Below are 13,211 nucleotides of genomic sequence, written 5' to 3' on the forward strand. Positions count from 1 at the left end.
GAGTTGTACAGTACAAGGTTGTACAGTATACTGGTACTAATAAAGTACCACGGTACTAATGAATTAAAACTGGTACTATACTGCCTTTAAAAAATACCGGTACTGTTTTTCATCCGCATGCTGCCATGCGGCGGTGACGTACAGCACGACGGAACATGTTTAATGTGTCAGCACGCACACACTTACAAAGTGCACAAGGAGAAACAGCAAGTAGAGGAAAAATGGCAAAAAGGCCAATTCTACTGGTTAATAAAAAGTAAAGCGCAACATGAAGGTATTTGGGCTTCAAAACTATCGATAAAGATGATGCTTTAAACATGGAAGCGCCACGCTGCAAGCTCTGCTTTAAAACACGGATCGCCAAAGGCATGATTAAACTATTACCATCTTTGCTTTAAACATAGCTAAACAATTAAATAACAAGCAGTCAGATCGACAGGTAATAAAGTTAACTAGCTCCCATGTTATGCCCATATATATAGTAGATGCGCAGACAGCTGTTTGGCTTGATGCCAAATATTAGCGGAGTCTAAACCACCCACGCACGTAACGTAAACTGATGCAAATGAAATGACTTAATTTTGTAACAAATTCCTACAATTTGTGTTTTATCTTTAACAATGTGTGTTTTACCTGCTCCATGTCTTATTTGTGTACTTTTAGCCGTAGTGTTGTTTTTAGTATTTACGAATGATTGTATTATACTGAAAGCACAGACAACCATAAATCATAAATCAGAATGTCAATAAAGCTTTCTATTCCATTCTAACCTAATCCTAGATTATGGCAGACTATATGTAATATACAAAATTGTAAATTGTTCTTTGAGTGCAATAAAAAACACATGTTAAACATACTGTAGGAGTTTTTGTTCAAATGAAGCCTACAATGATTTTTTTTTGTGGTCCCCTTTATTTTGAAAAGTATTGGAATACATTTTGGTACCGGAAACAAAACATTGGTATCGGGACAACCCTAATATATATACATACATACACATATACTGTATATGTAGTTTTAACCTTGATTCTCTGTGTAATGTTGTTAACTTACATTTTACATTTAAAGAATGAGGAAAAAGGGTGACGACATTGTCAAACTTGAATTTTATAATACTTAACCAATGTAGGACTCCTACTTGTGATCGAGTAAGTTTAAATTGCTGTGTCGCTATTTTGACTTTGTGGAATAGTAATTTTAACATGATCGAGGTAAAAAACCAAACCACCTTACCATCAGAGTCAAGCTGGTCTGCGTTGGGTGTCAACCTGCAGTTGTCCCTGTCATCGGGTATGCCGTCGTCATCGTCATCATAGTCGCAAGCGTCTCCTTTGCCGTCCTTGTCATGGTCTGCCTGGTTAGCATTGGCCACATATGGGCAGTTGTCCAGGTTGTTCTGATGGCCGTCTTCGTCGATGTCTTGGTTGTTGTCACACTGATCTCCCACCAGGTCGTTGTCTATGTCAATCTGTTTAGGGACAACACAAAAGATTAGGAGTGTGAAGACTTTTAGTGGCTTGGAGGTACAGTGCGTGACCATGCCTGTTCAGGGTTGTGCAGCAGTGGACAGTTGTCACACTGGTCACCGACTCCATCCATGTCTGTGTCTTTCTGGTCAGTGTTGTACACAAGTGGGCAGTTGTCATTCTCATTCAGAATTTCTAAGTAAACAAAGGCAGATTGTATAGGTATGAAAACACAATAATCGCATGACCATCCGTATTAGATTTTAACAGTGCAATTTTAAGTTTCTTTTACCATCTCCATCAATGTCTACTGCACAAGCATCCCCTTCGCCATTGTGGTCGGTGTCAATCTGGGCAGGATTGTGCTCATAAGGGCAGTTATCACAGCGGTCACCGACTTCGTCCTTATCAAAGTCAAACTGGCGGGGGTTGTAAAGGAGGGCGCAGTTGTCCTGTGGTTGAAAGCAAATTGGTTTGTTAGAGGAATCTGTGGCCTTAGAGAACTGAATGACACGTCTGACAAGTGTTCATGTTGTCTCGCACCCTCTCATCAAGGATTCCATCATTGTCGTCATCTTTGTCACACGCATCTCCTTGGCCGTCTTTGTCAAAGTCTTCTTGTCCAGAGTTGGGCAGGCTGGGGCAGTTGTCCTGTAAAAGCAGATTGATGCCTTCTCATTACAGGATGGTTTCCGTAGATGACGACAGGAAAAGCAGTTCAATGAAATACCTTCTTGCAATGATAGGTGGCGTTTGCTCCACACACTAAGTTATGATTAGGCCAACCATCGAGATCTGAGTCTTCCCCGCAGATGTAACCATCACCGGCGTAACCTGTACGACACTCACACTTGTACATGGGGTCGCTGAAATGGCTGATGTAGATACATTCAGCTGATCTGTGACAGTTGTGGGTCTTGTCCTTGCATGGGTTCTCTGGCTCACATACCTATACGGAAAAAAGACAAAGGGAATGAATGTTCTGTGATTATTGTCATCTGCCTGTCTACAAGGAGTGTTTCAAAATACGGGAGGCACCAAAAACGAGACGGTCAAGAAAGACATTTACCGGTAAGACCAAGCGCTTCAAAACGCTGTTGATTTGACAGAATCGCATTTAATGCATCGCACATCCCACTGTGGCTTACCACAGCGGTCTTAGGTATTCACAGCTGCCACTCATTAGAGGAGGACCAAAATATAACTTTGAATGCCACGCCATGAGCTCAAAGAGAAGAAAGTGGCGGCGAAAGCAGGCCTTTGATCAAAAACTTGGAAATGGAATCATTCAGTGCCAACGGTGAGACAATTCCTGTATTCCCAAATCAAATCACTGTGCAACTGGGGCATGGAATTAAAGACGGGCATCGGCAAAGGCCAAAGAAAAGTGACACAATCAAAAGGGGCACAGTGTGTTGTGGTCTTTCAGCCGCTTTGTGGAAACACTGAGTTTCAAAAATCTTATTCCTTACACATGGGTAGGAATACACACTATATTGCCAAAAGTATTTGGCCACCTGCCTCGACTCACATATGAACTTGAAGTGCCATCCCATTCCTAACTCATAGGGTTCAATATGATGTCGGTCCACCTTTTGCAGCTATTACAGCTTCAACTCCTCTGGGAAGGCTGTTCATAAGGTTGCGGAGTGTGTTTATAGGAATTTTCCACCATTCTTCCAAAAGCGCATTGGTGGGGGCACACACTGATGTTGGTCGAGAAGGCATGGCTCTCAGTCTCCGTTGTAGTTCATCCCAAAGGTGTTCTATCGGGTTCAGGTCAGGACTCTGTGCAGGCCAGTCAAGTTCATCCACACCAGACTATGTCGTCCATATCTTTTTGGACCTTGCTTTGTGCACTGGTGCACAGTCATGTTGGAAGAGGAATGGGCCCGCTCCAAACGGTTCCCACAAGGTTGGGAGCATGGAATTGTCCAAAATGTTTTGGTATCCTGGAGTATTCAAAGTTCCTTTCACTGGAACTTAGGGGCCAAGCCCAACTCCTGAAAAACAACGCCACACCATAATTCCTCCTCCACCAAATTTCACACTCGGCACAATACAGTCCGAAATGTAGCGTTCTCCTGGCAAACTCCAAACCCAGACTGGTCCATCAGATTTCCAGATGGAAAAGCGTGATTCATCACTCCAGAGAAGGCGTCTCCACTGCTCTGGAGTCCAGTGGCGACGTGTTTTACACCACTGCATCCCACGCTTTGCATTGGACTTGGTGATGTATGGCTTAGATGCAGCTGCTCGGCCATGGAAACCCATTCCATGAAGCTCTCTGCATATTGTACGTGGGCTAATTGGAAGGTCACATGAAGTTTGTAGCTCTGTAGCAACTGACTGTGCAGAAAGTCTTTGCGCTATGCGCTTCAGCATCCGCTGACCCTTCTCTGTCAGTTTACGTGGTCTACCACTTGGTGGCTGAGTTGCTGTTGTTCCCAAACTCTTCCATTTTCTTATAATAAAGCCGACAGTTGACTTTACATGTTTTTCCCCTTTTGTGCTAGCTGTGTTTACATTAAATGTCAATAAAGGTTGTTTTTTACTATGTAAGGTCTTGTCATTGTTGTTAGATTTAGCAATTGTACCTAATTTTGCAGTCGATGAATTTAACGCTTGGAGTTCAAGATGAGTGCCTCACTTGTTTGTTCGTCTTGGCAGCCTCTACGCCCATCCCGAAAGGTTGGGTGCCCTTGTAGCGTTTAGGGCAGGGCAGGCAGTGAAACCCTGGATCTGTGTTGATGCAGCGCTGCATCCCGCCCACGTTGAAGCAGACGTCAGAAACCATGTTACACTGAAATAGGAGAAAAAGGAATGACAAATTGAAGGTGGCAAGGATGTGTCTTAGACATACCTAGGCATGCATAGATTGTAGGACAAAACCTTCACCTCATTAATATCTTCACAGTGGGTACCGTTTCCACGAAAACCAGCAGGGCACGGCCCGCATTCCCAAGAACCATCCGGGGAACTGTTGCAAACCACTCCCCCAAAGCATGGGTTGGACAAACAGCCATCTGCAAGGCATTCACATAATAAGCTTGAAAATAAATAAAATAAATTAATCAAAAATTAGGTAGACAATTTTTTTTATTTAATAGTAGAATTGAAATAAATGGGTCAGGATGGAGAAAGAATGATCTCGAACGAGTCTCTGGTCTATAATAAAAAAACTCACCAATAGGACAGTCTATTTTGTTACAGCTGTCGCTGTCATTGACCTCTCCGATGCATTTCCTACCGCCGTACTGAGGATGAGGGCTGTTGCATTCACGTTTGCGACTTTTGACTCCACCGCCGCATGTTGCAGAGCAGGTTGCCCATGGAGACCACGGCCCCCAACCTCCATCGACTGACATGCAAGAAACATATGAGGCTTTATGTTAAAAAGCTGTTATTATTTTCCGCGAATAACAATGTATGCACAAGACAGTCAAACATGTGGTGTTTGCATGTTTTGCCTATGCGTACTTGGGATTATTCCACTTCTTCTCACAGTACGTTAATAAAAACTAAAAATACAAACACTTGCAAAAAATGACTAAAAACATTGCAATGTGCATGCCAGGCTGGTATGCACACCTGCCTTTTTGAAGTTGTATATTATGTGCTATAATAGTATTGTAGTCTATGTATATATTTAGCTGGATGAGTCTTTAAATTGATTATCTTTAGTCCAATTATTGTACGTTTTGTCCACGGAACATTTATGATACTAGCGTAACAGAGGCCAGCCAGTGCAGCTGTGCAAAGTGTAGGTTGATATACCTCACTCCCTAATAAGTAAAGAGTTTGCACTGGACACCGAGTTGACAGCTATTGCTCTCTACTCTCACTTGGAGGAGCCAAGTTCGAGCCCCGGGTGGAACAGAAGCACTTGGGCACGTCTCAGTTTGTCCTGATGGCAATTTTCAGTGTAATTCAAAATAATGTTATTTTCAAATACTTGCATTTTCAGGCTACAAAATAACACTGCGGTCGTGTATATAATCAGCCAAAACGACAACTTCATTAACCATTTTTAACTTAAAAATTGTGTCCTAAAAAGCAAAAAAATGCATGCTAGGTGTACATTTTTAAAATATTTGCTTGACTGAAAACAACAACTCCCTTGGGTCCTGCTTTTGTGTAGTAGCCAGTGAATCAGACACCTGGGACTTAACACTACAAGAAAAACATACCAAGCTGATTTAGGCCAACATTTCCTGTAGGAGACAAGTCCAAAACACATGGGGAATGTTGCTTCAGGGGAAGCACAAAGCAGTGGTGCTGGTTGCGAAAGTACTCACGAGGACAAGGCTCTGCAGTGCAGCGCTGAGTCTCTCGCCCGTTCCCTTCGCAGTCTTTGCCTCCCAGTTGTGGCACGGGTGCGTTGCAGTGTCGTATCCTGGTGATCTGGCCGTCTCCACACGTCACCGAGCAGGATGACCACGGCGACCACAAACTCCATCCTCCGTCTTGGCGAACTGAAGCATCAAACATATGACATGAAGAGAACAAAAGTGAATGATTAAAGAATAAAACACATGTCTAACCTGCCAAAGAAAAAAATAATGTTTTCTCCAAGTAAATATTATTTGGTATTGTAGGCCATGGCTCACTTTCAAAGAGGCTTTAAGAGTTTTGCGCCAGTGTTTACGTCACAATGTGTAAGCTATCATCCAGTGGTTAGTCATTCAGCCAGATGCAGTGTAACTGTAACCCCAACCAATGACACAGGGCAGTCTCCAACACAGTCAATATATTATTTTCACCAAGCAAAATGTAGCAAAAATTCCTTAGTTTGTATATTTTATGTAAAATGACAAGAGTCATTAATATTGCATTACAGCCAAAAGTGAGTAACTAGGCTTTTGGACATGAATTTGTGGTTTTCATTTTAATAACTTCTACTGGGTACACCCCACAAGCCAATCATGCAGTCCAACCTCATTCAGATTCAACCCAATTTAGGAATGTAGCACTGTGGGGGATTTCATCTGTGGTCTGTGGAAAGGGGATTCGGTTCCCCCATTTTTTTCCCTAACACATCATTCCAAAAATGGAATTTCTTAGAGATGATTTATGTTCTTACCGCGACTGTCACATCTTCCCGGGCTGCACTTTCGAGTTTGAATTGAAGGACCTGTGCAGGGGTTACTCGTGGCGTCACATGACCTTCCCCTCTGCTGGGTTCCTGTCCCGCAGGTGACAGTGCACTCTGTCCATTCGGACCACGGGGACCAACCATGCTCACTTCCCTTTGCTAAAAACGGAAAAATTTCAAAGAACATACATGTCATGCACTTTTGACTTTTAACACATCTTTTGTTGAAATAGAGATCAAACAAGACCTGATGAATACACTTCACATCATTCATTTATGCTTGTTCTAAATGCTTGTGCAACACTTTGGACATCATAGTCATAGATATCCTTATTGCTCAGGATCTTTTGGTAAGAAATGTTTCACATCTAAATCAACACCCTCAGTTCAACAAAGTCTACAATGACTAGTAAAGTGCATAATACAGGAAGCTAAAGTGTTTCTTGAAGGAAAAATGCACAAAATAATAATATAAAAATGTTTTAAATTATGTATTTGTGTTATCGAGTTGTGAGGCAATTATATTTTGCATTGTTTTGTGGTTTCCTTTTTTATAAGGAGAATTTCCAGAAAAAGTTAATGTAACAAATGATCAAGAGTCTACAGATAGGCTTTAAACATATAGCTTAAATGCATCCTACTAGTTGTGAGGGAGGTCGGAAGGCACAGGATAGTAGCAGCTGCATACTTACGTAGACACACGGGACAACACTCGCCATCGATGAACGTAGGTGTGGCACATGCCACTGCAGGGCAGGTGATTTGGTGACACACTACCTTGGATTCCTGTCAAAGAAAATGAGAGATAAATCAAAGCCAAGAAAAATGGGTAATATGTTTGTAATTCCAAAGAGCCTGTTTTCACAAGAATGTACTGTATCAACGCCGTAATACTAGCGCTGTAACGGTGTTGTAGATACTGCGGTATTACGGTTTCAAAGTCTTCACAATAATGCCGTGACGTGATCAAACGAAAACTTGGTGAGTGTAGTTTTTTCTGGCGCCTTGGCGTTGACCATGTCTGAAATAAACTACATCTCCCAGCCGTAAGCAGGAAATTAATGTTGGTGAATGTTAGTGGATGTCTGTGGATCAGTAGATGTTTACACTGCCACTTTAAAGACATCAACTGCAAGTTATTTTTTTATATATTTGCTTGAAACAGTAATGTTCCTGCACAATTATTTACACTTAAAAATACATGTTTGTAGTAATAAATACGATTAGAATATTTGAGCATTATATTTGTGTGTAATTACAGTAAAAGTCTTTATCATTAACATTCCTGCCACTTAATTTTACAATTTCAGCATATTTTTTTTTTTACATATACCACAATAATATTGTACCATGGCCTTTTTACCGTGAGATTTTGATACTGTTATATCCCTAAGTAATACTGTACATAAAAAACCCTGAATATTTAATGATCCCTTCTTGTCAAGAATAATTTGTGGAAAAATATTTTCCAGATCAACTCATCGATAAATCATAAATCTTGTTTTCGACATCTGTCATGGCAAGATCTCTCCAGGTGACTTGTGTGTTTATGTGTGTGAGTGGCAGGAAGAAAAGCTTTAACTCTATTGGGAAGAAGTCGATCGGTGCGACAATGTATGAATCTCGAGACCCCGAATATAAGACAACTTAGTCGTTTTCTAGGGAAAAAGTCCCATCTTATGTTCAGGTCAATATAGTAATAGAAAACTCAACATAGTATACAGCATTTATTCGATCGCAACTGGACTGTTTAGTTTGTCTTAGAAGACATTTCGCCTTCTTAATGCTGATGCCAAAGCCTCAACAGTATAATAAATAATAAATGCTCAAATGAACAGACAGACAGAACACTCCATTTGTGATCTATTGAATGTCCTGTGGATATAGTATAGTTTCATATACGCATACAAAATTCTGCTGAGATCTCATGACCCGGCCTTACCTGGCAGGTACATTTGGTGCAGCTGTCTACAACCCAGTCTTCCTTGTCATCAAACAGCCGGCCATCCTGCCAGCACATGTTTTTCTCTTTGGAGTTCTTCATCTTTCCAAGGGCCTCCTTCATCACTGTGTTCTCCTCCGTCTGGCATACAAAAACACCACAAGAGGTTGAATCATACTGCTCTAAAAAGCTTGCGTTTTGACAGGTTTTTCAGTAGCAACACAAAGTGCATGGTCAAAGTCTGCTGTGGAGATAGTGTCAGAGTTTTAACACAAGTGCGGCAGTGCCTGAGGTAAAGCACCTGTGTCAAACATCTCCTGCCCTGTTGAAAGTAATTGTTGCTGTCCCACAACTACATCAGATTGTGGGATGAACGTTGTCACACATTTAAATATATGACGGCAGGATTCTGTGTCCCCGTGTTAACAGACACATATTTACAGTTATGCCTTGGTGGGGTCTACTGTTATGGCATCTGTGAAAAAGAGTAAATGACTCACTGTATTCCATTAGGTTGACACTTTCAATTGTCGTATGCAGGTGTCACCCTAGTTCATGACCCTCAACTTTTTTAAATTAACTATCTGTTAAATTACGTCAACCCTTTAAGAACATCCAACAAACTGTCAATATCCATCTACCTAAAGGGTAAAATCCTCCAATGACCTTATCCTGTGTGTTAAAGGCTCCAACTGAATCTGACTAGACCACAGGGAAGAATGATTGATGACAAAATGTAGATGCTTGTAAAACTGTCATTTGAAAATGCGATTCTTATTACTATAAATAACAAACTAAGAAATGCTCGTAGTAACCTTCAACCCAATTGGACAGCAGGACAGCTCTGGCTGAAGTCCTGCACTCTTGGCAACTGTTGGTGGATAAACTGCTGCCAAAGTTTTGTGTGTCTTTGTGTGCTGGAAAAGGGAGGCAGCAGTAAGCAGCGCTAGAATCTTGAATCTTAAGACACCACTTGGTCTGGAAGAGCCTCAGGGACCCTTCTCATCGCAACCATTTTTTTCCAAGCTTCATGCCCAGACTCTCTTATTGCTGGGAGGCTCCCAGAGGAAACACATGGGCCGTTTAAACACAGCCAGACATTAGACCGGACCCCAACGCTGCCAGTGGAACACTTCCTATATTCACATGTAGCATGTCATAGTCTGTTTTACACACAGTGCCACAAATACCAGGAGTCAGGGGGGGTTTGAGCTATCTCGGACATCTATAAACAACCCTGTGGTCGCTCACTGTTTTGCTTTTAAATGACCTTGTAACCTTGAAGCTTCTAAAATGACAAGGTTCTCTTCCTTTACTCAACAGTAAGCTTATGGCAATTATACATCCAAAGCTCATCCATGACTGAATCTGGTTGTACTTTGCTACTTACCACTTTTTGCAAACCGTCAATGAGGTTACTGACAACCACTCGGAGGCCTTTGAGCTCTTGAAACATGGTGCTCAGCTCCTCGCAGGAGCGTTCGCACATTTCCCCGCCTGTGTCGTCCCTCTTCTGGCCGATGATGTTGGTCGTGATGGAAGGACTCACGTCCATGATCTCGGTGCTCTCGCTCACGATATTGCCGTCATCTGGGAGCAGCGGAGATGTCAGGGGGATGGAAAACAGAAGTACACTGATCAGGGAATGGAGGGATTTCCATTTCTTTTGAAGCCAAGTAAAAAAAGATTGCGACAGCATGAGGATTATGGTGTTTATGCGTTCCCCCAAACAGATGCTGCGTCATCAGGGTTACTAATGGTCAATCTTTCCACAAGAGGATGACAAAGCAGAGTTAGTAGAGGAAGAGTGGTAGTGAGCTGAAATGTGGGTGTTCCCCTATTATGATAAGAAAACAGTGTCATAAATCTTAATCAATCTTTTGGACACATCCAATAGAAACTTCAAAAACTGGAGTGACCACACAGATGGATTTATATGTTTTTTTTGTTCAGATGAGATCTGGAGGTAATGAACCTGGCTCATGTAGAACTTACTCTAGTCTTGGTTGTTAGATGGGTGTTAAGCATCATTGCCACCAAATACTTTACTTCAGATTAGTTTACCTGAGTGCACTTTGTTTTGATGTATTAAATTAAATCAAATATATTAGTCATTTGACCAATTTATCAATGAGAGGAGACTTTTAAATATAATTGGATGATACATTAACAGTCTAGTTTTACTTCTTTTGACAAAAAATACCACATTCCAATTTTCTCTGCTTTGTGGAAATTAGGTTTTAATGCAAGAAGCAGAGATGTAGCAGTAAAAATAAATCTTAGCAGTACAAAGTAGAAAGACCACAGATGCCAAACACACACAACATCTTTATGGTGCAATGAGCCACATGACGTTCTAAGCTTTTGGATCCACCCAGCTTTTTTCTTCCTGAAGCCACAAAACAGGAGTTATGACATGAAGAGTTTTACAAATGTGTGACAGAGAAAGTAGTTACACACACATGCACACTGCAGAGTACAAATTTGCTCTGGATCAAGCAATGCAACATGGCCAAGATTAATAGCAGGCCTGAGAGCTCTAAATCAGGAAGTCACCCAAAATTGCCCAACAATAAGCCCACTCGAAATAGAAGTTGGGATTCCCGCTCCTCCTGCTGGAATCATTCAAACCTCGGGAGGGCTTTACACAGGGTATCCATGACAATGTGCGGATTCACACACCATTCACTCTCTGAGAGGAACATTTAATTTCCATAAAAAGCCGGAAATGATGAGTTTGTGACACTTCTTCCAAACAAAACTGAATGTAACACAGCGTGTGGTAGTAACAAAAAAGAAGAGGCTGTCATGCAGAGCACACCTCATATGGAGTAAGTTTGTCCCAATGTTTCCAGATCAGGTGGTGACCAGGAAGTTTGCTCGAAGCATGATTAGATACATATTCAGTCTTTTTTTTTAAATCCTGCTGAGGAAAGCAACCTAATCAGCCAACGGCGTGACTTCACTGTGCGTGTTTGTGAGTGCAGCTTGAATCTGAGGCTCACCCCACACTGGTATTCACTTTCCCGTTCCTATTTTCTTTCCTGGGGTTTTATTCGAGGTTCTGTGCCAGCGAAGAGAGAAATGCGCAGTTTGTGGGCCACGCCACCATCACGGCATTCCGCCCCTTTTTCTTCATGAGCATGAAGTAATGCTGGGAAATCTAACCACACGTCTAATATGCAATCCGTTTGACCTACTCAGTTGTTCAAAGTGAGTCAGCTGGGAATAAAACCTACTAAAACGTTTGGTGCGTGGAGTTTGGTGTTTATGCACCTGAAAGACTGGCCCACATGTTTGCAGAACTGCAAATATAATTATGTTTGACTCAACCTTTAGCTCCACGAGGTCATGCACATACAAAACTCAACTCAGCATTTAGGGTGACTTCTGAAAAGAGAACCAAACCCCGTCCCGAAAAAAAATTGAAAGAAAATAATCTAGTTACCTTGCTTAAGAATCTCACAGTTTTGACTCAGGAGAATGTCTTCAATTGTGGTGTCAAAGATGAAACGCACATTCTGCAGAAGACCCTGTTTGGTAACACAAAAAAAATATTATTTTAACAGTCTATATAGCTTTCTAGCTCAGAGGTCAAAAAGTTTTTCCAGGCGGCAATTTTGATACATTTTGTACGTTGTGATGCTAAAACCAATTCAATGTACATAAGTGCAGTGGAACCTCGATTTACAAACCTCCCTTTTTGCAAACTTTTTCATTTAAGAACTTTTAGATCGAGCTAAATATGCCTCTGTGTGCCAACATTTTATTGATTCAATTTTTTGTGTGCCGCTAAAAGCCTTAGGGCACAGCCATTTTGGGGACGTCACTTCCTATGCAGTACAGTACACACGGGGCGGAGCGGAGCCCTCTACGTCACATCTTGTTCACACAGTCCATTACTAGGTCGCCACTTCTCAGTGATTCAAAATAAAGATTTTAGAATGAATCGCGATTTTTATTCGTCACAAATTTTTAATTAATTCAAAACAATAAAACATCTCTTTTTTTTTTTAATCTGTCCCGTCCAGCCACTGAGGCAAATCATATTGTTGATGTATTGCCCATATCTGCTGTACAGACTTACTATAGAAAAGAGAAGTGTGGGATACATCTCTTGTTGTCTTATTTGTATTCGACTTTTTGAAACGTTTGGGTAAAATGTTATTAAACAAAACCAGTTTTCTTCTGAGTAATAAAGAAATGTATCACAGCTGTTTATCTATTTTATGAAGGAATTTAGTTAATCATAGAACTGTTATGAAAAAGATTGATTTTGAATTGAGAAATGTTTTTGAATCAAGGATCGAGTCAGAATCGAATCATTACCCACAAGAATCTAATCAAGTACCCTAGAATCGTGTGGCGCCCAAAGATTCACAGTCCTACAGCGTGTGTTTCTTTTCTTGCAATTTACCAAGTTGTGTCTATTTTGCTTACCCAATATGGGTCCAAAAAAGCCAACAAACCAGCCTGGAAAGAAGGAGGGAATCACTGTGGATTTAGACTTAGAGAGGAGAGGGAATCCCTGAAGAAGAGAGGACTCTCCTTACAAGCAGCAGCACAATGCATCTCTTCCTCGTACCCTCCTCTCTCTGCCTCCCCTTCTTTCTCAGCCTGGTGTCTCTGCCTTTGTCTCCTCCTGTCAATTGCATGTCACAAACATTCGCCGACAGCAAAGCATAGAGGATTTAACTTTTTTTTCCCG

At 41.4% G+C, this 13,211-nt stretch overlaps 1 protein-coding gene across 2 annotated transcripts in view; it reads right to left on the reverse strand.

The window, feature by feature from the left end:
• Positions 1-13,211, reverse strand: part of thbs2a (thrombospondin 2a) — a 32,406-nt gene that overhangs the window by 14,940 nt on the left and 4,255 nt on the right. For both annotated transcript variants that reach the window (XM_061959021.1, XM_061959013.1), the window contains exons 4-17: positions 11,952-12,036; positions 9,894-10,093; positions 8,504-8,644; positions 7,254-7,347; positions 6,550-6,720; positions 5,765-5,941; positions 4,654-4,827; positions 4,365-4,492; positions 4,117-4,269; positions 2,197-2,415; positions 2,010-2,117; positions 1,759-1,918; positions 1,543-1,661; positions 1,234-1,468 (exon numbers count right to left, since the gene is read on the reverse strand). In XM_061959021.1, coding sequence (XP_061815005.1) covers positions 1,234-1,468; positions 1,543-1,661; positions 1,759-1,918; positions 2,010-2,117; positions 2,197-2,415; positions 4,117-4,269; positions 4,365-4,492; positions 4,654-4,827; positions 5,765-5,941; positions 6,550-6,720; positions 7,254-7,347; positions 8,504-8,644; positions 9,894-10,093; positions 11,952-12,036 — 2,164 coding nt within the window. The remainder of the gene's footprint in view (positions 1-1,233; positions 1,469-1,542; positions 1,662-1,758; positions 1,919-2,009; positions 2,118-2,196; positions 2,416-4,116; positions 4,270-4,364; positions 4,493-4,653; positions 4,828-5,764; positions 5,942-6,549; positions 6,721-7,253; positions 7,348-8,503; positions 8,645-9,893; positions 10,094-11,951; positions 12,037-13,211) is intronic.

This window comes from Nerophis lumbriciformis, linkage group LG02, assembly GCF_033978685.3.
Source record: "Nerophis lumbriciformis linkage group LG02, RoL_Nlum_v2.1, whole genome shotgun sequence".
Lineage (NCBI taxonomy): Eukaryota > Metazoa > Chordata > Actinopteri > Syngnathiformes > Syngnathidae > Nerophis > Nerophis lumbriciformis.